The sequence below is a fragment of the Aedes albopictus genome, chromosome 2 (genome assembly GCF_035046485.1).
Source record: "Aedes albopictus strain Foshan chromosome 2, AalbF5, whole genome shotgun sequence".
NCBI lineage: Eukaryota > Metazoa > Arthropoda > Insecta > Diptera > Culicidae > Aedes > Aedes albopictus.
In genome coordinates, this window is record NC_085137.1 from 49,993,581 (window position 1) to 50,015,042 (window position 21,462).

The window sequence follows — 21,462 nt, forward strand, 5'->3', positions numbered from 1 at the left end:
CATATGTCACACAATTTTACATTCTTTTTTCGATCTGTGTATGTTCTGTCAAGTGGTGTGTTCATTTTCTTTTTGAGGATCTCCAAGAACTCCATTGAGTATAGGTCATCGGATCTACTAAACTAAGGTATTCAGCTGTCTCTAAGAGCTATATGACTATGATTCATACTCAAACAGCCGCAAGTGGGCATAGTGACGTAGCGGTTAGCGGGGTTAGTCGTGTAGGTGTCTCGTAAGCCTAGGAGTGTGGGTTCGATTCCCGCCCCAGTCGGAGAAAAGTTTTCGTCGAACGGAAAATTCTCTACTGGGACACTGGGTGTTATATGTGTTGTCCGTTGTCGAATGTTAGTAATGTTCAGTCTGTAGTGGCCGCAAAGTCGAAGATAGTGTAATTGTCTTTTGAAAAGTAACTATGGTTTATGAAGTGGTGAGTTCAATGATTCTTTTAGGATCTCCATGAACATCCTTGGGTAAGAGTCATCGAATCTGCGGGAGTTACTAGTTGTATCTAAGAGCATTACGTATGAGGTTGATACTCTTACATCCTCAGGCATCTATGTTCTATCAAATCTTAGGATTTATAATTATGTAGAAGTATCCGAGAACTACCTGGAGTACAGGCTATCTGGCCTGCAAGCACAATCCATGATCTATTGGAGTGTTATAAATGAAATTTATGCTTGCAGTAGCTAACCCGACGTGGCTAGCCACGTTAGCTAAAAAAGATTGTTTTTAAAATTTCAGTTACACTTCTTCAATGAAACTGTTTTCGAAAACATTCCAGAATCTCTCTCCAGAATGCTTCTCTCTTGAACGTTTAGTTTCTCAAAATTTAATGAATTCTGACTTTCCAGAACTTTTCAGAAGGTCCATTTGACATTTTTTTTTCTTGAACGTTGACAAACTCCCCGAACATAATCAGCATTAAAAAATTTGTTCCGGAAAATTCCAGAAGGTTAGTTTTCTTGTTCTTTCTGAAACATTCAGTAACTTCTGGAAATTACCTGGGAAGTTTAATGTTCCAGATTATTCTAGAGATTTTTTCTGTTTTCATTTGGAATGCTCAGTATCTTCCAGAAATTTCTCAAACATTTTATGAATTTGGTTGTTCCAGAACCTTCTTAAAGGGTATTTTTCATTCTTTCTGGAACGTTCACAAACTCTCAGAAACTTTTCGTCAATTTAAAAAAGTTTGCAGAAGGTCTTTGTCTTGTTTTTGTCCAGTAACTTCTCGAAAGTTCTAAGAATTTTGATTATCTAAAACATTTTCGTGGATTATTATTATTCCTTCTGAAACATTCAGTAATCTCTAGAAAGGTTTCGAAATTTAATGAATTTTGGTGTTCCAGAACATTTTAGAAGGCCCTTTACCTCTTTCTTGGACTTTCATCAACTTCCAGAAAGTTCTTGAAATTAAGAATGAAAAGTGTACAGAACATCCCAGAAGGTTCTTCTCCTTTCTCTGATTGAAACGTTCAGTAACGCACAGAAAGTTTTCGATATTTGAGGAAGTGTGATATCCAGAATGTCTCAGATGATTGTTTTACTTTTGTAACGTTCAGTATCTTTCAGGAGGTTTCTGGAAATTTTAAGGATTTTTTATGTTCCAGAACATTCTAGAAGGATCTTTTTTGATTCCTTGCTCGTTCCCTAACGTCTATAACCTTTTCCCAATATAATAAAGTTTCATGCTCTCTAAAACATTCTAGAATATTCTTTTCTAAAACGTTTAACAACTTAGAAGTGGTTATTAGAAGCCGAAGTTCTCAGTTAATAACTGAGCTCATAGACACTAAGCTGAGAAGCAGGGTTTGTCCCAGTTGGGACGTTACGCCAAAAAAAAAAGATGTTCCATAATGCTGCCGAAGGTTCTTCTTCTTCTTCTTTCTGAAGCGTCAAGAAACTTCAAGAGGATTCTCGAAAATTTAAGAAGTTCCATATTTTAGAGCATTCCAGAACGTTATTTATTTTCTGGAACTTCCAGAAAGTTCTTAGAATTTTTAGAATATTGATGTTCCAGAAGATTCCAGAAGGTTCTTCTTTTTATTTCTGGAAAGCCAAAAAACATCCAGAATGTTCTCGTACCTTTTAGAAATTTGATACAACTATGGTGGAACATTTCAACGAAACATTTCAAAGCGTTACGGACAGACAGACAAACAACGCTGGGATTTTATATATATATCACCGACCGTCGGTGTATATATGATAGGCTCATGCAACCATGTGCTGTCAAGTGGAGAGTTCATTATGTGTTTCAGGAATTCTAAGAAACCTCATGAAATGCCCTAAAACATATTTGAACGCCTTAAAACGCTTTGAAACGCATCTGAAACCCCCGTGAAGCTCATTTGTTAAAGTAACATTCTTAGCAAGTAAGTTTTTATTAATGTGTATTTAAACATCAAGCTAATTCTACACTTGAACAAGTAAGTAATAACTCTATTTTCTTCAACAATCTCCATACATTTGTGTTGTGCACATTGATCCTCCTGAAACGCATTGAATCGCTTCGAAACGCCTTTGAACCCCCCATAAAACTTTCTTGAAATTCAACTAAGACCATCTGAAGACTCCCAAAACCACTCCGAACCTCCTTAAACGCCCTGAACAGTTTTAAACGCCTTAAAACTCTATGAAACGCCTCTGAAATACCTCATGAAACCTCCGTGAAAGTCAAAACTCAAGAGCCTCTCAATCCCCCTAAAACCTTTCTGAAACCTCCATAGGCGTTTCACTATGAAACCCCTATAAAATCAAATTCCCCCAAAATCCTTCTAAAAGCCAACTGAAACCTCCTGAAACACCTTGAAACGCTTTGGAACGCCTTTGAAACCCCCATGAAACCGCTGTGAAACTAGCCTGAGAACCTCCGAAGCCTACTAAAACCCCTCTAAAACCACCGTGAAGCTCACCTAAGACCCTTTAAAGCCCTGCCCATAAAAGCCCTCTTAAACCTCCTGAAGCGCCCTGAAACCCTTGAAAGTGCCTTTGTTTGAACCTTCTTCCCCTTAAAACTCCATTGAAACCCCTCTGACGCCCCCCCCCCCCCCTATATATCTTAAAGGCTTTGCTTTACCTCCCCTTTGCATCTGCTAGCCAATTGGCCTTCTCAAACTTCTTTGCAACCTTAAAATCCATTTAGGTCATGAACTAAATCCATTCAGGTAAAAATTCTATTGAGGCAGCCCCAACTCATTACCTAAATGAAGGTTCGGGTGTATTGTTACGCCTGTCTGTCTGTGTTTATAGGTTCAAACAATGCCGAAGCCGTCATTTCCACTATGTGAGTATCTTCAAATTATTTTTATCGCATAATGTTCAAATTTGAATAGGGCTTTCTCCTCATTTGAGAACATGTCATTCAGTTTTCAAACTTTTTAAACTTTTATTGAAATTCTTAGTATACAAAATAAACTCCTCCTATGCATAATACTTTTGATCAAATTCATTATTAGTTCAACATTCTATTAGGGCAACTTTTGCTATTTTCTCGTTCTCTTCGTCAAGAGATATTTTCTGAAACCTCTAATGAACTCAAACTTGGCCACGAAACTTTCCCTATCATACCTACTGAATTATTCGACCAAGTTCAAGCAGCTTGGCCGACAAACCCCCAAACCTATGACTGCTATGACGAAGGAAAAACGCAACTGCCAAAAATACCCAAAAAGTTATCCTTCCTATTCATTGTGAACAAACCACTGCTACACTCTCTGAACTTCAAATGCAAGTACAATCTGATGCGTATCCAGAGGAACCTTCTCCGGAGAAAGATCAATCATCGAATTAAAGTCAGGCTTTTCCTCCATCTCATCATTCGTTTCAACAGTCATCACCGCCGTCGTTTCCGGCAAGCATTCGCCCTTACGTTGATGCGCCTCCAGGTGATCTCGCCGCCTGAACTGCCTCGGACATTTGTCACATCCGAGCAGCTTATCGTCCGGTATGTGCGTCTTCAGATGCACTTTCAAATTGAAGGCCTGGTTAAAGATTTTGAAACAGACCTCGCACTGGTAAGGCTTCTGGAAAGGTCCCGCCAACTGGGCTTTCGCCGTTTCCGGATCGATGATGACCTCTCGGGGTGCCTTCGTCTGCTTCTCCCGTTGGCCGTGTTCTTTATCGCGATGCGATTCCAAGTGATCGCGCCGCTTAAACTGCTTCGCACAGACATCGCATTTTAACGAGTCTACCTCGATCACCATATGGGACCGCATGTGGAGATTCAGCTTGTGGATGGTGTTGAAAGGCTTACTACAATGTTCGCAACTGATGAACTCTTCCGAATCTTTGTGATGCGTTGCGTGCGATTTGAGATCTTCGACCGTGTCGAATTGTTTCGGGCAGCGAACACATTTGAAACGTTTCTTCTTCGTATGGACCATCATGTGCCGCTCGAGGTGATACTTGTCGTAGAAACTTTTCGAGCACACTTCGCAGGTAAAGCTCTGGTCTCCCTGGTGTCGTTTCTCGTGGACCTTCATGTTGGACAGATTCATGAACGCCTTTCCGCATAGCTTACAGCTGTAGGGCTTCTCGCCGCTGTGTACGCGTAGATGTTTGGTCAGATTGCAAGCCTGGTTGAAGCGTTTCGAGCAGACTTCGCATTGGTAAGGCTGGTCGTTTTCATGGTATCGCTGCAGGTGCGGGAAAAATCACAATCAATATTTTTAATATTGGGGTACATACCTATTCGGGTTTGTGGAACGAGGTCTGTGTCATTTGGCATAAAGTTATTTGTCATAAGGTCGTTTGGCATAAGGTCACTTGGCATAAATTTGTTTGGCATAATAGTCATTTTGGCATAATGGACAATTGACATAATAAAGAATAGTTATTTATGTAACGAGTTGCAAAAAGTTGTTTTTTTCAGCACGAGTCGTACAATTGTCCAGCGAGGCTTGCCGAGTTGGATATAACCAGTGCTGAAAAATTCATTTCGTCATATCTAAATTCAATCACCTACAGCTCATTTTAGAAGCTGAACCTGAGAATATGGTATATGAAAAACTTGTGCGGCTAGATCAGTTCTGCAAGAAAGTCACGGAAAACCGTTATTTTTCGAATATTTAAGGTAAATGTCACAGACTACCTTCGAAAAATGCAAATGATATTCACGGTGAATATCATTTGGCATTTTTCATAAATAGTCCGTGACATTTACCTTAAATATTAAAAAAAATAACGTTTTTTCCGTGACTTTCTTGCAGAACTGATCTAGCCGCACAAGTTTTTCATATACCATATTCTCAGGTTCAGCTTCTAAAATGAGCTGTAGGTGATTGAATTTAGATATGACGAAATGAATTTTTCAGCACTGGATATAACCGAAGAGTGCTGAAAAAATCGAGTTTTGCAACGAGTTCCATACCAAATTTTATGCAATGATTTTTTCATAATGCAACCCATTTGAGTTATACATCTATTTTTCATTATGCAACTCATTTCAGTTGCATAATAAATCAGTTCGGAAAAATTGGCCATTATGATACCAAAATGAGTTATATAAAATGTAAATTATAATACTGAATTGCATAAAAGTACATTTCGATCATGCCAGTAATCCAAATGACCGTTATATCAAATGTATTTATGCCGAGCGAACCTCTCAATCAAGAAAAATGTTTTCATCGTTTTATCGATAGAAAAAGGCTTACGAATTCGATTTGATGTTGATTACAAATTACAACCCAAGTAACAAAAAGTTCTGCTTACTAAATATGGTGAAATACACTTTACACACTAAGTTCAGATAATGTTCCCAGCGGAACTTTATGGCTGGTTAAGGGGCTGAAATCGAGGCTGAAATATGCCCACTTCGGAAGTGTTTTAATGAAATCTCAACCGTTAGGCTTGTTTTACTGGAAACATTCGGTAAAGTTCGCAGCTAAGACCGAATTTCGTTAGAGTTTGACAATTAAACGGTAACATTTTACCGTAATTGGTATTTTTATCGAACCGTTATCGAACGCTCAGCAGTTGAGGTTTCGGTAAAATTTATCGAACGCGACTAGGGTAAGTGTGCCTGTAATACCGTTGTGGTATTAAGGTAAATTCATTTTAAAAACAATGATCGTACCATCTAATGAAGGGTTGCAAAACGTTAGTTGGTAGTTTTCTATCCAAATTTGCTTGGAAAAGTATAAAAACTATCGTTTCTCTCTGTTTTCGATCATAAATCGCTTACCACAACATTAGGCACACTGTTCCTATTATGGAGGTAAAATTTAATTTTGGTTCCTATTGTTGCGGTATCCCATTGAAATCATATGGGATACCGCAACATTAGGAACACTACCGCAACAATAGGAACACAGCAGCAAAAAATTTAAGGAAAATATTTTTTATAATTAGGTTTTTGAGCAAATCTTAAGCACACAAATGGTGCAATCTCATAATTTAAGCATAATACATCTATTAAAAATGTCTTTTGGTAACATTTCAGTTGAAAAAGTACTCAATTGCCACTACCGCAACATTAGGTACTACCACAACGAAGGGAACAATTACCCTAGCTGTGCATAACTGAAATTGATCGGAACTTCACGCAGAAGTTTCAATGTTATCCAAAATCAGATCGCCTAAATTGTAGTTCTAGCAAAAATAATGTTTTTTGCAACAAATTTTTAATAGATGGTACATAAAAATTAGTTGACTTGTTTTAATGCCTGTAAAAATGTATATCACCAGAATTGAACCGGTGGTAACTGCTTGCTCTACCACACGCCTCAATTAAGATGCAATACACAATTAAGGACATCCAACGTGATTCGATTCGCTAGAGGTAGCTAGGTCTTCAACAACTTTAAAATGAAGCTAATGAGAAGACTGTAAAGCATTCGCCAACAATATACTAAGCTCATGAAGTAGATTCTTTCCCAAACTTCTGGTTACTTGGGTAGTGTCTGTAGGTTTGGATCACTGCCGAGTGGAATTTCGTTTACTTGGCATCAACTAACTACAGTTTATTCTGATGATACGTATTTGTTCTAACTGTGAGTTACTTATAGTATTTCAAGGGCTATTGACCAAGCTATTGACTAATAATCTTCAGATTTCTCTAGCAGATAGTTGACACCCAAATGAAAAGAACCATTAAACCTACATATACTTACCGCGTGTGAAATCAGATGAGATTTACATATAAAACTTTTATCACATTTATTGCAAGGAAACGGTTTCTCCCCGGTATGCTTCCTAATGTGGTAGGTAAGATTATTGCTCTGCGCAAATGTGCGATCGCAGTGAGGGCACTTCAACCTCTTGTCCTTTGCATGGGTCTGCATGTGCTCCTTCATGTAGAGTACCAGCTTATCGCAAATTGTGCATTTTGTGGGCGCTTTGCCTTCATTAGGCAAAACTAATTTCGGTCGACCTCGCTTCCTCTTCTGAGAATGTTCGACATTTGGTGTATAATCGCGATCTTCATCATCTTCTTGAGTATCACGATCACTTTCTTGATTAAACTTATCATCATCATCACTGTCGTCTTTACTCAATCCAGAGTCGCCTACTATCTCTATCTTCGTCTGCGTCTCTACCCCAAGTTTTAACGTCTTGTCCTCCTCATCATCCGTATCCTCGCAGTTCAAAGGAATTTGCACTTCCTTAACGAAAGGTTCATCCGTTTCCTTCAACTTTTCCGCCAGACATTCCTCCTTCACATCTATGTCCGGCTCACAAGGATCCAAACAGTTGAACGGATCGTACGCTGGCGCGGTAAATTTTATCTTCTCCACCACATACTCCTGACAGCGAGGCTGAAAATTATCGTCGAACTGGTCGATTCGTGCCCGGCAAAATTCACAAATCGGTGATAGGATCCCGCAGACTGGTTGTACCTTTGAAATACAATGATTTAAAGTTTTAATACTTCAATTTAATTAGTACTGTAGTTCGGAGTCATTATGATCACTTTAAAACAACTTTTGCAAATAACAGTGCAAGTAACAGTGCAAATATTTTAAAGGTAAGCATATGAAAAGCTGTAGTGCCCAGCAAGGAATCATGATTGCACCTTCACATTCGTCGATTTAAAGATCTTGTTCAACAGTCGATGATCGTTCGGCTCGCAGAAAATCGATTCCATTGCACCGTCCGTGCCCTCGCATATTTTGCACACCACTTCCTGCTTTTCGAACGGGCTACGGAAAACAATGTCATTAAATTGAATTTAGAATAAATCAACAATAGAGTATTCCCACAGGTTCGGGATAGTGTTTACTTACCAAACTGGATTCTTTGCTAAGCTCATATTTTTGCATTGATGTGACCTCTTCTTAATTCAACTGAAAGCTGCTATGCACTACTTTATATAATACTTTGAGTACCGAATTTTAACACAGTTTACAAACTTTCGCTGAATTATTATAGATAAACACTTTATTATTACTTTTTAAACACCATGAATTTTGCGTGCTGCAATTGCAACTAACTTTGAAAATGATTTTATGTTTTTTGTTATGACAGAAAGAACTGTCATAACAAAGGATGGAAAATAAAAACTTACAACCTTGCATGCAATTTAAGGGGATATGGCAACCAAGAATTGTTGTGGCAAATGTATTTATTTATCATGACTCATGAGCTTAAAAACACTGTTTGATGAAATCAATGGGCTTCTATTCTTTATTACACCTGTAAACCCAACCTCCATATTGTTTGAAAATTTTCAGGTCATTTCACAGATCACACACAATCAAGTTAAGCAACTTAGTTAGCAAGTTAGCAGACAGATGCATTTGTTTTCGACTTATAGTTAAGAAGTGACATTCCGTTAGGGTAAAAACCATTGAACGGGTCTTTTAGAAGCATATACTCCATTAGCGATGGTCATTGTGGTCATTTTTTAAAGGAGTTTTCGATTCCATTTCATGTCCTAAATGAACGTACAAAATTTAGACGCATTCGGTTATGTCTACACACTTTGCGCAGTTTGTATGGGAAATGTTGAAGTATAGCCTCGGACGTCCTGAAAAACTTTGTTGAAGTCCGCAAAGCGATCCCAGTCTTATGACAAAAGTTATTTATACCCTACTGATGGGCTGAAGGTGCTTAACATGTAAAGGAATAACATCAATGATAAAATCTCAAGTTTTTGCAAAAATAACTATAGCAATAGCCATGGCAAAAGCTTTTCCCACAAGCATCGGATCGCTTTGCGGTCTTCGACAAAGTTTATTGACATATCCTGGGCCAAACTTTCAAATAATCTATTATATAGTATAAGATAAATTTGAGCAAAATTTGAGAAAAATATTGCACATTTCCCACTCCACTGGACCCTTTTCGCAGTAAACATAAGTGCGGGATCGTGGGTAAAACTGCGATTTCGCATCGAATTGTGTTGGTGTCTTCTGCGCATTTATTCAGCATCTTAAAATGAATAAGTGTGCAGAAGACACCGACACAATTGGATGCGAAATCGCAGTTTTATGCATGATCCCGCACTTATGCTCACTGCGAATGGAGTCCAGTGGGGTGGGGAATGCGCAATACAAAAAAAAAGTTTTCCTGTGTAAAACACCATAAATTTGAGCAAAATTCAAGAAAAATACAAAAAACAAAAGATGTTTTCCTGTGTAAAATGCCATACATCCCCTTCAACTACGATGCGCAAAATGTAGGCTAAATTATTTATGCCCAAATATTGCTCAGACATTTGTGTTTTGGGACCTTAGATAACACCTAAAAAACTTTGATCTGATCCACTTATTTTATTTTTCGCGCTTTTGTCTACTTGCATTGCACCCAAATGATCTTATTCGAATCGATTTTCATTGTGTCTTGCTGATGTGAATTATTTTCTCATCTATTTATTTCATTTTTTTATATTTCTCCGACATTTTCTTTCACGCAAAGATTATCGCTGGGGTTCCATCAATAACTTCTCCGGAGATTTGTTTGGGAGTACACTAGGGATTCCTTCAAAAATTCTTCTTGGGGTTTCTTTTCCAAATCGTCAAGTGACCATCTCGGGTAACCCTGAAGCATTCGATTGAACAATAAGTAAATGAACTAGAAAAAAAAACCCTGAAGCTCTCTGTGAAAATTTGGCTCGAATCCATCAAATCCAAGGGATTGCTATAAAAACACAGCCACCCTGAAGATGAATCGAATGGTGTAAACATTATGCTGATCGGTTCATCCGTTCGTGAGTTTTGTTGCCTCAAAGGGACTTCAAACTCATTTTTATATATAGTCCGTAGAGAGGCCCGTGCACAAGGGAGAGGTTTCGGAGGCAAAACCCTTCCCATTATTAATGTTCCATACACAAGTCGCCTCTCCGCACTTTGCCCAAAATAGCAAAAACCCCTCCCTTGTCGTCTCTTTTTGTGCACGGGCCTGGTCCGTAGTGCTATTCTAAGCCGGCAGCTATACGAGCAGTTATTGGTCTATAGTTTTAGTCATGTCAAAGAATTGCTTCCTTCAAATGCACTTGTTCAGGAACAAATTTTCCTCTTCATTCTACTCACTTTTAGCGAAATTGTCTTTCTTTCTGCATTAATGATTTAAATTTTATATTTGATAGCAATTTTGCGTTTACTTATTTCTATTCACTGACTTAACTTATGAATATTTATATAGAAAAAAAAAACAAATATGATGCTGATGAAAGATATCATTCTGCTACATTAGCAGATTACATAGATGAGCTTTTCTGCAAAACCGACCACAAATTTCTAAGTCACACCTTAGTCACAAGAACTGGAAGGATGTCTTTTTACATTTTTACATTGTTTAAAATAACATTTTCATTATTATTTCATTTAAAAAAATATTTTTTCCACACTTTCATTATGCATTCATGATCTAATTGTTGAACACTAGTATAACCTAAACTGTTAGAATGACTGCAAGATCTATATTCAATTCAACTAATCGTACATTTCAGGGGGTTTCAGGGGCGTTCCAGGGGTTTTCAAGGGGTTTCGGAGGCGTGCCAGGAGCGTTCCAGAGCGATTCAGAGCGACAAGGGGTTCCCGGAGTATCTCAAGGCTTTCCAGGGGATCACAAGGGGCTTCAGGGGCATTCCAGGAGCGTTTCAGGGAGTTAAGGGGGTCCCATGAATGTGTACTAGGGGCTTTCAAAGGCGTTCCAGGGTGTTCCAAGATGTGTCAGAGGCGTGCCAAGGGATTTCAGGGGTTATTTCGGGGTTTAAGGCGGTTTCAGAGGCTGACTTAGTGCACGTTCAGTGTGCCTGTGTGGATCATTGTCACCCTAACATTTTTCTAGGGATAAATACCGTTTTTAGTAGGAATATTATTTCTAAAACGAGTAGAAGATGCAATAGTTCTGCTAAAGAGTCAAACACATTTTTTCACAAAAGCACTACTCAATAAAACACAATTATTCCCAACACCTAAACCGCAACTCAATCGTTGCTATTCTGATGAATACTAAACCATTTTATTATAATTAGGGTAAGAAATCAAATTTTGAACTAGTCAAATTGTAATCTTAATTTGAACCATTTCGAAATTCATTAAAACGATGTACTTTTTAGGCAAATATTGTCCCGAAAAAGGTGTTAAACAGCTTTCTGTAATATAACCTGATAAAATGGACTTTAAGAGCATTGAAAAAAGCGTTTTTGTCATGGAAAACAGGCAATTGAAAAATTACTGTGATTTCACCCATTTCCCCCCAGAGAAAGCACATTTTCGGTGCACTCGTACAGTTCATGCATTGTATCACTAGCAATATGTGAACACGTCAAATGAAAGCTTATTTATCGTAGAATCGACCAACCGAATAATATTCCGCATTATTTGACATAAAATTATCAAATTTAAGTAATTCTTACTTGGAGAATGTTATCTTAAGTTGAACCATTTGTAATCTAAATTTGAACTAGTAAACGGGGGCGAGCTTCCAGTGTTGGCCTGCAGACTGCGCTAGTGGTTGTTTTGTTTACTCTTGGAAGATGAAAAATTCCAAATTTAGTTTCCAAGTTCCTGAAGAGTTTAGAACATTCTTAGTTGAAATTCCACTGTCTAATGAAAAATAGTTATGGAAATTATCAGATCCATGTGTTTTTCTATTGTTCAGCACAAATTTGGCTGTTGTGGGAGATGCTCGAGCTGCTGCCGCCAGTAGTTCAAATTAAGATTAAAATTGGTTCAAATTATGATTACGATGGTTCAAATTAAGATTAAAATCATTGTTGACGAATAATCGATTTTTTCAATGAAATTCGGTGCAAATACAAACTTTTTACCACTTAACAGAAAGCTTATACCCGTGGCTATCATGTACATAAGATTTTGCCGTAGTAATTTACTTCCATGTGGGAGAAAAAATTACTCAAAATTTACGCTACTTCGGAGAGCCGCAATTTGGTTCAACTTTTGATTACCTACCCTACACATAAAAAAGAAACCAAAACTGGTACGGTACAGGAATGCTTGTTTCCTAGTGAAACAACTTTTGACCCCGGGAGTTCCTGCTCGGTCCCAGACGGGGACCGGCCAAAGCCCCAAGCGGCTGGTCTGAGCCAGCGGCCGCTTCCGGGGTGGGTACTCAAGGCCATCTTCTGCCTCCCGTGTCCCAGGGCGTATTGTCAGGGGGAGTTTTCGGTGGGGTTGTCCTAAATAACCTACGAGAATGAATTGACGTACCTAAATTAACGGTTTATTGGGTGCTAGGATGAAAACTGTCGTTACTTGGAGAAGCGGCCACCTGGGCCGCCGCGGTCGTAGGGCATAGCCAGGTAGCGAAATTGTTGTAGACGGATCGACCCGGTATGAGCCGCCGGAATGGCTGATGATCGCACATGTCTGCGAAACGGCCGGTACGGCCGGCGAACGAGGTGATCGGAAGGCGGCCGGGATGACCGGCGACTGTAGAGGGTCGTGGAGAGGTCGGCACGACCGGTATTGCTGCAGCATTCACACATCGGCCGGTTAGCGACCGGAGGGCCGCCGGAATGGCGGATGGCCGTAGATAATCGTGGAGGTACCGGAATGACCGGCGAATCTGGCGATCGGACAGCGGCCGGTACGGCCGGCGAACGTGGTGATTGTGAACGTTGGTCGTGGAGCGGCTGGAATGGCCGATAATGGTACCGCGTTCACACTTCGGCCGGTTAGCGACCCAAGGGTCGCCGAAATGGCTGACGGTCGTAGATGATCGAGGAGCGGCCGGAATGGCCGGTGAACGTGGTGATCGGAAAGCGTCCGGAACGGCCGGCGAACGTGAGGATTGGAGAGCGGCCGTAATGGCCGCCGAACGTGGTGGTCGGAAAGCGGCCTGAATGGCCGGCAACTATAGAGGGTCGTGGAGCGATCGGAATGACCGGTAGTTGTAGAGCGTCCGCACATCGGCTGGTTAGTGACAAGAGGGCCGCCGGAATGGCTAGCGACCGGCGATGACCGTGGTGCAGCCGTAATGGCCGCCGATTGTGGTGTTCGGAAAGTGGCCTGAATGTTGACGAAAAGGGGGGGTGTCATGCAACGTCACCGGAGACGTCGGCAGTACGTGGTTTTACTAACTGCACCACGCCACGTGCTAGCGATCACACCCCCCCCCCCCCCCCCTTCCCCATGGAATCTTCAAGAATCTTCTTTGCGCGGTTCTGTGAGGCCAAGCGACGATCCCTCCTCGTGACGGCGAACTGCCTTCCTTCGTGGTCTCCAACACACTCCCTTTCATACGGGGGTTTTCTACCTATCTTCGTTTGACCAATCAGCTCTCAGCTCCATGCAGCCCACTCACTCTCGCTTTAACCGTCTGCGTTTCTTTCGGTCGTGATAGAAACGCAATTTAAATGTGTACCGCACACTCATCCCGCTTGTCCCGACAATTCAAATTCACAGTTGCTTTCTGACTAGTTACAATTACTATTTCCTACGTGCCCCACCAGAATTTGGAAGCAAGGTTACCATTCGGTAACACTAGTAAAGGAAATTTCCTTGATTCCTCTGAGTATGTAGGTATTTGTCACACAATATAGAAATGCAAAACAATATCTAAATCACACCGAAAACTCTTTTAAAACTGTGAAAATGATAGGCTTCATGGGCGTACGGTTAAAGGCGTCCATTGTTTGGTCTTTTCGTAAGCCTCGGAGCGTTGGTTCGAATCCAGCTCCAGTTGGTGGAAACTTTTACTTACAGGTGCAGTAACGAGGTACTTTATATATCGATGTAAGACTTGTAACCAACTCGGGAGCTTCTTGACAGCTGCCGAACAACGTCAGCGTACCTAAAAATTTTGGTCCGGGTGGTACTGTCAGATTCAAAGCGGCAAGCGCTACTTTTGAAAAGGACGAAAATCGACTACAACAAACCGCACAAAAATATTAATACATTAAACTGAAACCTTAATTTGTTGTTTCCGCTTTTTTGTGGTAGATAAATGCAAATTAAGTGCGGCATGATGAATTTGTTTACTAGAAGCGAAAATTATATCTATAAAACGGGTAAAGGCAAAATAGTCGGCTTTCATAAAATTAATAAGAAACTCATGTTTTCTTGTAGGGCGGTTATTAAGCACCAGCAAGTAATAAATTAGGTTACTTAAGCTAACATTTTACAGCTACATATCTGGCGGCAAAGCCAAAATGGAAGTTAAAAATAATCATTTGCAGATTTTTTTTCGAGTTTGATCTTCGGTTTAGTCTAGTATGCGCAGTCACCAATTAATATGCAAGACCGTTTAAACATGTGCTTTTATTACATTTCTTAAAACAACAAAAAGAAAAATCAAAATAATTTCAATTTAATGAACATAAGTTTTTGCGCTTCTGTTGAATACGTCCTTTTGATACGAAACGCTAGCCTCTTGTTGGCTTCCACTCACCACGAAACAAAAAGATGTTTTCGCATGGACAAAAATTGTTGCGTCAGTGAAGGATGAACCCGTTGTTTACGAACAGTAGCGACATCTGCGATTTGCAAGTAGGTACGCGAAACTGAGCTCATCTGTCAAGTTACGGGGGGGTTGCTTGTAACATGGAGCGGGCTCACCAGTACATTATCCACCCTTGAGTGTATCCGAGAACTGATTCGAGAGGAATCGAGCGACTTACTACTGCCTCACGGCCGATTCCCGTAAATACATATATTTTTGTTATGATTGGAATCATCCAATCATGGCTGATATTCATGACAGGGGAACTTACATATTTTCGGCAGTTTTGTTCTTTTCGTCAAGGGGTTTTTTTCGAAACCTGTTGATCTCAAAGTTGGCCTCACATCCTTTCCAACCAAGATGAGTTATATGCACAAATTTCAGGCAATTTGGCCCACAAAAATCCCTCACGAAGAAGAGAACAAACCTGCCGATAATACCCTTTGTCACCCTATATAGCGCATTAACCGTTATGTGTCCGACAAAGTTTTTGCTTTTTTATACACCGTGTATTTGAAATGGGTACCTGGGTACCCTGTCGGCCACATAAGGGTTTAGTGCACCACTGGACTTTCGCACACGTTTTCAAGAGTGCGAAAACGTGAATAAAAGTGCGCGATTACCACAAATCAACTCGGTGTCTACAGAGCACTTATTCAGCATAAATCAAAGAAATAGTGCTTCGAAAACATCAACTGAATTTGATGTAATCGCGCACATTTATTAACGTTTTCGCACTTATGAAGACGGAGTGCGCAGTCCAGTGGTGAACTAAATGCGCAATATTTTTGTCCTTCCGTGGATATGTGAACAATATAATGAGCAACTCCCAAAAAGCGTTTAAAAGATCGATTGTGATGCGACCATTAAAATTTAACGTCTTTCATTTCATCTTCTGTACTACAGTGGCATCGGTTCGAAGAACGTTGAAAACAATAGCTGGGAAAGCTCCCTACCTCTCGGCTCCGCGTCCACTTAGGGACTGTTCATAAACCACGTAGACCAAAATTTGGCCATTTGACTTTTGTCCATACAAAAATTTTAAAATTTGTATGGAGCGTAGACTTTGGCCAGCCCCCCCCCCCCTTCCTCCAAAAAGTCTACGTGGTTTATGAACGGCCCCTTATGCTGACGGGTAGTTTCCATCCCCAACAGAGACCTCGCGAAAAGCTGCTGTTTTTTTCTGAATGGACACATTGGTTTGCGTGTGCATTTTCCATTCACTTTTTTCCCATTCATTGTTCCTCCACCACAGCATAATCGACGACGATAGAGTTGATGTAATATACCTAATGATCAGCATAGGTTAGGCTAATACTAAAATCGCGCATCCGTTGGCGTAGGTCAAGAGAGATCATCGCATGCGGTTTACATGAATGCGCATCTACCGTCGCGACGCGACGGTTGACATCGAAGATCGTACAAATCCGCGGATGGAGAGCGCAAGATCTGCTCGAATTGATTGTGCAGTTTATGAGAGAGCATGCTCGAAAGGCGCTTTTTGCTAGTGCAAACAACGATCGACTGCAGCGCCGCACTAAGCGATGCGAAAAGAGAGAGTTTTTTACTGTATGCATAGACAAACAGGGTCATACTTATACGCGCTTGCGGGGCTTGTGGTTTCTCGTTGGGTGGTGGGCATGGACCGTATGTGTGCCTCCCCCAGTCAGTGTGGGGATCGAAATCGATCGAGGACCCGCTGACTGACTGAGCCGAAGAGCGCGCGCGCATTCGCTCAATCCGATCAGTCGTATTTTCGTACTCGTCGGGTTAACACTAGAGAGGAGGCTTGCAACTCAGTCAGGTGTCTTTCGAATCCATTCGAATTTGGTCGATCGAGTTTGAATAGGTGTGTGCGGTTAATTCGGATAAGGAAAGGTGTGATCGCGTGCTCCTTTACATCGAACGTGGTAAACTGTGCTCCAGCACAGTAGCAACTAACATTAAGCGGGGTGCTCGTATGAGAGTATGCGCGACTGTGTTCAAGGCTAAATCTTGAGCAACATTGAATGTGCAAAAAATCAGAAATTAAAAAATCCAACAACTGCTCAACAATCACAACCTCTTTTATGCGAAAAAAGTAGGAGATGATTACCTTTCGCTGAGCTGCTGCCGCGTATGTGAGAGATCCACCATCTATCGAAAGTGCCAGAGGAAGCATAAAAGAGTGAAACGTCAATTACTATTTTTTTTGGGGGAAATGTTTTAAGATTTGAGATCGAGTAAATTAAATTGACGCAAAAGTGTGTTACAATTTCATCGCCGAATTGAGATCGTGACCCGCGGGAATCCATCAAACGACGAAGCCGCCGAAACTCTTCACTCTACGCAACAGACCAAGCCGCCAATGAAGTCAACATGAAGATCCTGTTGCGATTCACTGGTTTAACCACCCCGTTGCTGTTGCTACTGCTGCTGGCGTTCGATCGAGCATCATGTGAGTCTTTCAACCTTCAAAGTTATCTCGTTTGATCTGATCCAATCCCCAATAACATTGACCAAAACTCTTCAACCCAGTTGAATCACACGCAAAACAAGAGCAAAAATGCGGTCCAACCGCTTGTCAATTGCTGCTGCTTCCCACAACTCCTATATTGCACAATTCGTGAACCGCTCCACCCGTATAGCGTGACATTTGCATTTCGGTTTACCTTACGTCGTCGTCGTCGTCGCCTTGCTTATGGGTCCGAGTATAACATACCTACCTACGTAAGATCGCCCATTCGCAGCTCGAAATGAGAGTGAGAGTAAAACCCCAAAGCCCCAAAGCCTTACCAACACGCATCAACATACGCCTCCGCTGCTTGTTCTCACGCGTACCGATGCGGACGCGACGCGACGTTTCCGAGCTGCGAGCAAGACTGATTTGGATAGGCAAGGCAGCGATGCACTGGATCGAGAAGGCGTTGTTCGCGTCGGATCCGTATGGTGATCGGAAGCTTACACACGATCGCAGCAAACACGCAACCACGTGCGTGTTTGCACCTGTATCGTATGGGTTTGTTCCTGGCTATGGATCGGACGATCGTTACAAATTTGAATTTGTATTGTGATTTAAGGGGTTTTCTGTTTGTTTAGATCCAAAGGTATTCAAACCCTCCAAGATTTCTTCATTTTGAAATCATTGATTGATTTGATGCACTTCGATGTATAGCCGAAATTATTTGAGTTAAGAACAATGGTAGTAGTAGTCGAATATGAGGCATTCTTAACATCTTCCCTAGTTCTTTACTACACCAACGAACCTAACCTCAAAATGACTGATAATTCTCAGGTCATTTTGACATATGTTATATGAGCATGAAAAGGACGAGGATAAGATCGATAATGTAGAATATATAATCCGTCTTTATCGTGCATGTGTGTGGTCTGTCAAAATGAAATGAGAAGTGTTAAACATGATATGATTATTATGAATAGCTTTGTTGGTGTAATGATAGAGTTATCGAAAAGTTGATTAAGTATGAAATACTTACGGGGAGGCCTCTGCTAGCCGTCTCCATTCCACTTGGTCCATGGCTGTTTGTCTCCAGTTCCGTACTCTGCGTAGGGTCCGCAGATCGTCCTCCACTTGGTCGACCCACCTAGCTCGCTGCGCTCCACGTCTTCTTGTACCGGTCGGATGACTCTCGAGAACCATTTTAGTCCTGTTGCTATCCGACATCCTGATGACGTGACCCGCCCACCGTAGCCTCCCGAATTTCGCGGTGTGGACGATGGTTGGTTCTCTCAGCAGCTGATGCAGCTCGTGGTTCATTCGCCTTCTTCAAGTCCCGTCTTCCATCTGCACTCCGCCGTAGATGGTACGCAACACCTTCCGTTCGAAAACTCCACACTGAAAAACAAGAAAACCCAAAATTGAGTATTTTAAAACTTACTTTTGAGTTCTTTTTTTCATCCCCTTTCATTCGCTCCCTTTATTGTTGTCAGAGAGTAAATAGCAAAACAACCCAACTTTGAGAGTTCGATGCGGGAAGCCAAAATTGAGTAAGTGACATAGTACCGAAAATTGAGTAATTTAAACTGATGGTTGAGTAAAAAGAACTTCCACTCTAGGTACTTCGGCCGTATACGCCTAAATGCAAACTACCAACCCCAACATCAAATCCACCAACTCAAAATTGGCTTCCCACACACAACCTCGAAGTTGGGTGGAATGAACTCACTTTTGGGTTCTTTTGTTTCTCCGTGCAAGGGCGCGTTGGTCCTCTGCACGTAGGGTCCATGTTTCGTGCCCATAGAGGACGACCGGTCTAATCAGCGTTTTGTAGATAGTTAACTTCGTGTTACGGCGAACTTTATTCGATCGTAGAGTTCTGCGGAGTCCAAAGTAAGCACGATTTCCTGCCACAATGCGCCTCTGCTGGTGTCGTTGTCGGCGGTGACCAGTGAGCCCAAGTACACGAATTCTTCAAGCGCCTCGATTTCATCACCGTCGATATAAATTCGGGTGGCGGGCGCGGTGATTCCTCCCTGGAGCCCTTTGCCATCATGTACTTTGTCTTCGACAGTCGGGGATTAAAAACTTAAAGCAATCAAAGGCTGGTGTTTCTATACCATATATTTAAATACTGGACGGTTCCGGGTCATTTGGTCGAATGCCATTGTGCCGATTGCCGTTTGGCCGAATGTCGTTTGGCTGAAAAATAAATGATGAACTCTAGTGATCATGCCACTGTTCTCAACATCAGTATTACTCGAAAAAATAACCTATTATTTAAAGAAGGAGAAATCATTGCCAATACACTAAATTCTGTTTTTACGCGATTTTTTGTTCCGCGTAAAAAAAATCGTGTAAAAAAAGTTTTCAAAACTTTTTTTATCGGATCATCCTAAAATTTGACAGGGTATCAAGGATGATAAGAGAGATCTCTGGTAGAAATTTGAGCCCCATCGGAAGTAAATTGCGACCAGGAGAGAAGAATCTTTCCAAAAACACATCGCGTAATTTCGAGAAAATCGTGTAAAAAAAATCGTGTAAAATAAAACCGCGTAAAAAAAGATCGTGTAAAAAAAGAATTTAGTGTACTTTAGGTAGTTTCTGCACCATTTACTCACCGTACCGGTCAGAAAAGGCCTGAGTGTTCTCTGATGTAGGTAGGAGTCGTCTCCATTCGACTCAGTCCATTGTTGTGCGTCTCCAGTTCTGCACTCTGCGAAGTCGGATGGCTCTTTAGAACCTTTTTAATCGGGTTGCTATCCGACATCCTGATGCCGTGACCCACCCACCGTAGTCTCCCAATTTTCGCGGTATGGACGATGATTGGTTCTCTTGGCAGCTGATGCAGCTCGTGGGTCATTCGCCTTCTCCAAGTTCCGTCTTCCATCTGCACTCTGCCGTAGATAGTACGCAATACCTTCCGTTCGAAAACTCCAAGTCCTCTGCACGTAGAGTTCATGTTTTGGACCCATAGAGGACCAATGGTCTGATCAGCGTTTCGTAGATAGATAACTTCGTGTGACGGCAAACTTTGTTCGATTGTAGAGTTCTGCGGAGTCCAAAGTAAGCTCGATTTCCGGCCACAATGCGTCTCTGATTTTGTCTGCTGGTGCCATTGTCGGTAGCCACCAGTGAGCCCAAGTACAAAGTTTCGTTACCAACTTATCCCTGAATGGCATAACTAGAAATAATAACCAATGATCAAAAAAAAGGAAATATTTCTGATGATTATATTCGTAGCTATAATGTCAAAAAAAATCCTATGATTATTTTAATAACATTCGGCCAAACGGCATACGGCCAAATGACCCATTCAGTCAGATGGCATTCGGTTAAATGGCGTTCGGGTAAACGACAGATTTACAGGAGACGTTTAAGAGATAATAGTGGCGTTCGAGGATCTTAGAAGATATCAGTGTTTCAAAGATGCTATACCTAATGAGTTTCAGAAGGGTTACAGGGATTTTCAAGAAATTTAAGGGGGATTCGAAGGAGGTGCAATGGCATACGTTTTCGGACCGAGATGAAAATGTTCTCATCGTGGAGCAACTTGTGAGTGAAAAACCATCACACGACTTACTCACGGTTCCGAGAGTAAGTAGAATCTGAGTTTATTCGCACCCGCCTGATGCATGATTATGAAGCAAAACAAAAACGAAAACACTCACGAGTTTTTATTCGCGGAAAACTATTGAAAGTGCGGAATGAGTGTTGTAGTGTGGTTTTAATAGCGAATCGAGGGATTATTCATAATAAACTAATTGTTTGCGAGTAAAAAAATGCCAGTATATTCGGGCCCTTGTTGATAACGAGTACGTTTATTTTGCGTTTGTGTCTGCTCAGTTACAAAATCTTTACGATGCATAATCCCTGGCTTCATAACAAGTTCATTAGGGATTCAAATGTGTTATAGGGGCTATGGAGTCTCTCGGGGATTCAGAAGGTTTCAGGGGTGTTTTATGAGGGCTTCAAAAAGCTTTAGGTTTTCGAGTGATTTTCAGGAGATTTTGTGGGTTAAAGTTGGGCATTTTTTCGGTTTGTAGGTTTTTACGGAATTTCAAGGGTTTAGGGTATTTTAGAAGTATTAAGCAAGATATTTAGGTGATTTCAAGAGAGGTTCAAAGGAATTCAAGAAGTTTTCAAGCGAATTGTAATAGTTTGCAGTACCC

The 21,462-nt window shown here is 41.1% G+C and overlaps 1 protein-coding gene and 1 long non-coding RNA gene across 2 annotated transcripts in view; both read right to left on the reverse strand.

Annotated features, from left to right (window-relative positions):
* The window catches only part of LOC134287592 (uncharacterized), a 210,017-nt gene that overhangs the window by 116,879 nt on the left and 71,676 nt on the right, over positions 1-21,462 (reverse strand). The gene's annotated exons all lie outside the window — the stretch shown is intronic.
* Positions 3,364-8,445, reverse strand: LOC109421530 (zinc finger protein ZFP2). Its single transcript, XM_029871232.2, has 4 exons — positions 8,229-8,445; positions 8,018-8,144; positions 7,116-7,841; positions 3,364-4,637 (listed from the first exon to the last, which is right to left on the reverse strand). The coding sequence occupies exons 1-4, from the start codon at positions 8,252-8,254 to the stop codon at positions 3,708-3,710; spliced, it is 1,809 nt and encodes a 602-aa protein (XP_029727092.1). The 5' UTR covers positions 8,255-8,445; the 3' UTR covers positions 3,364-3,707.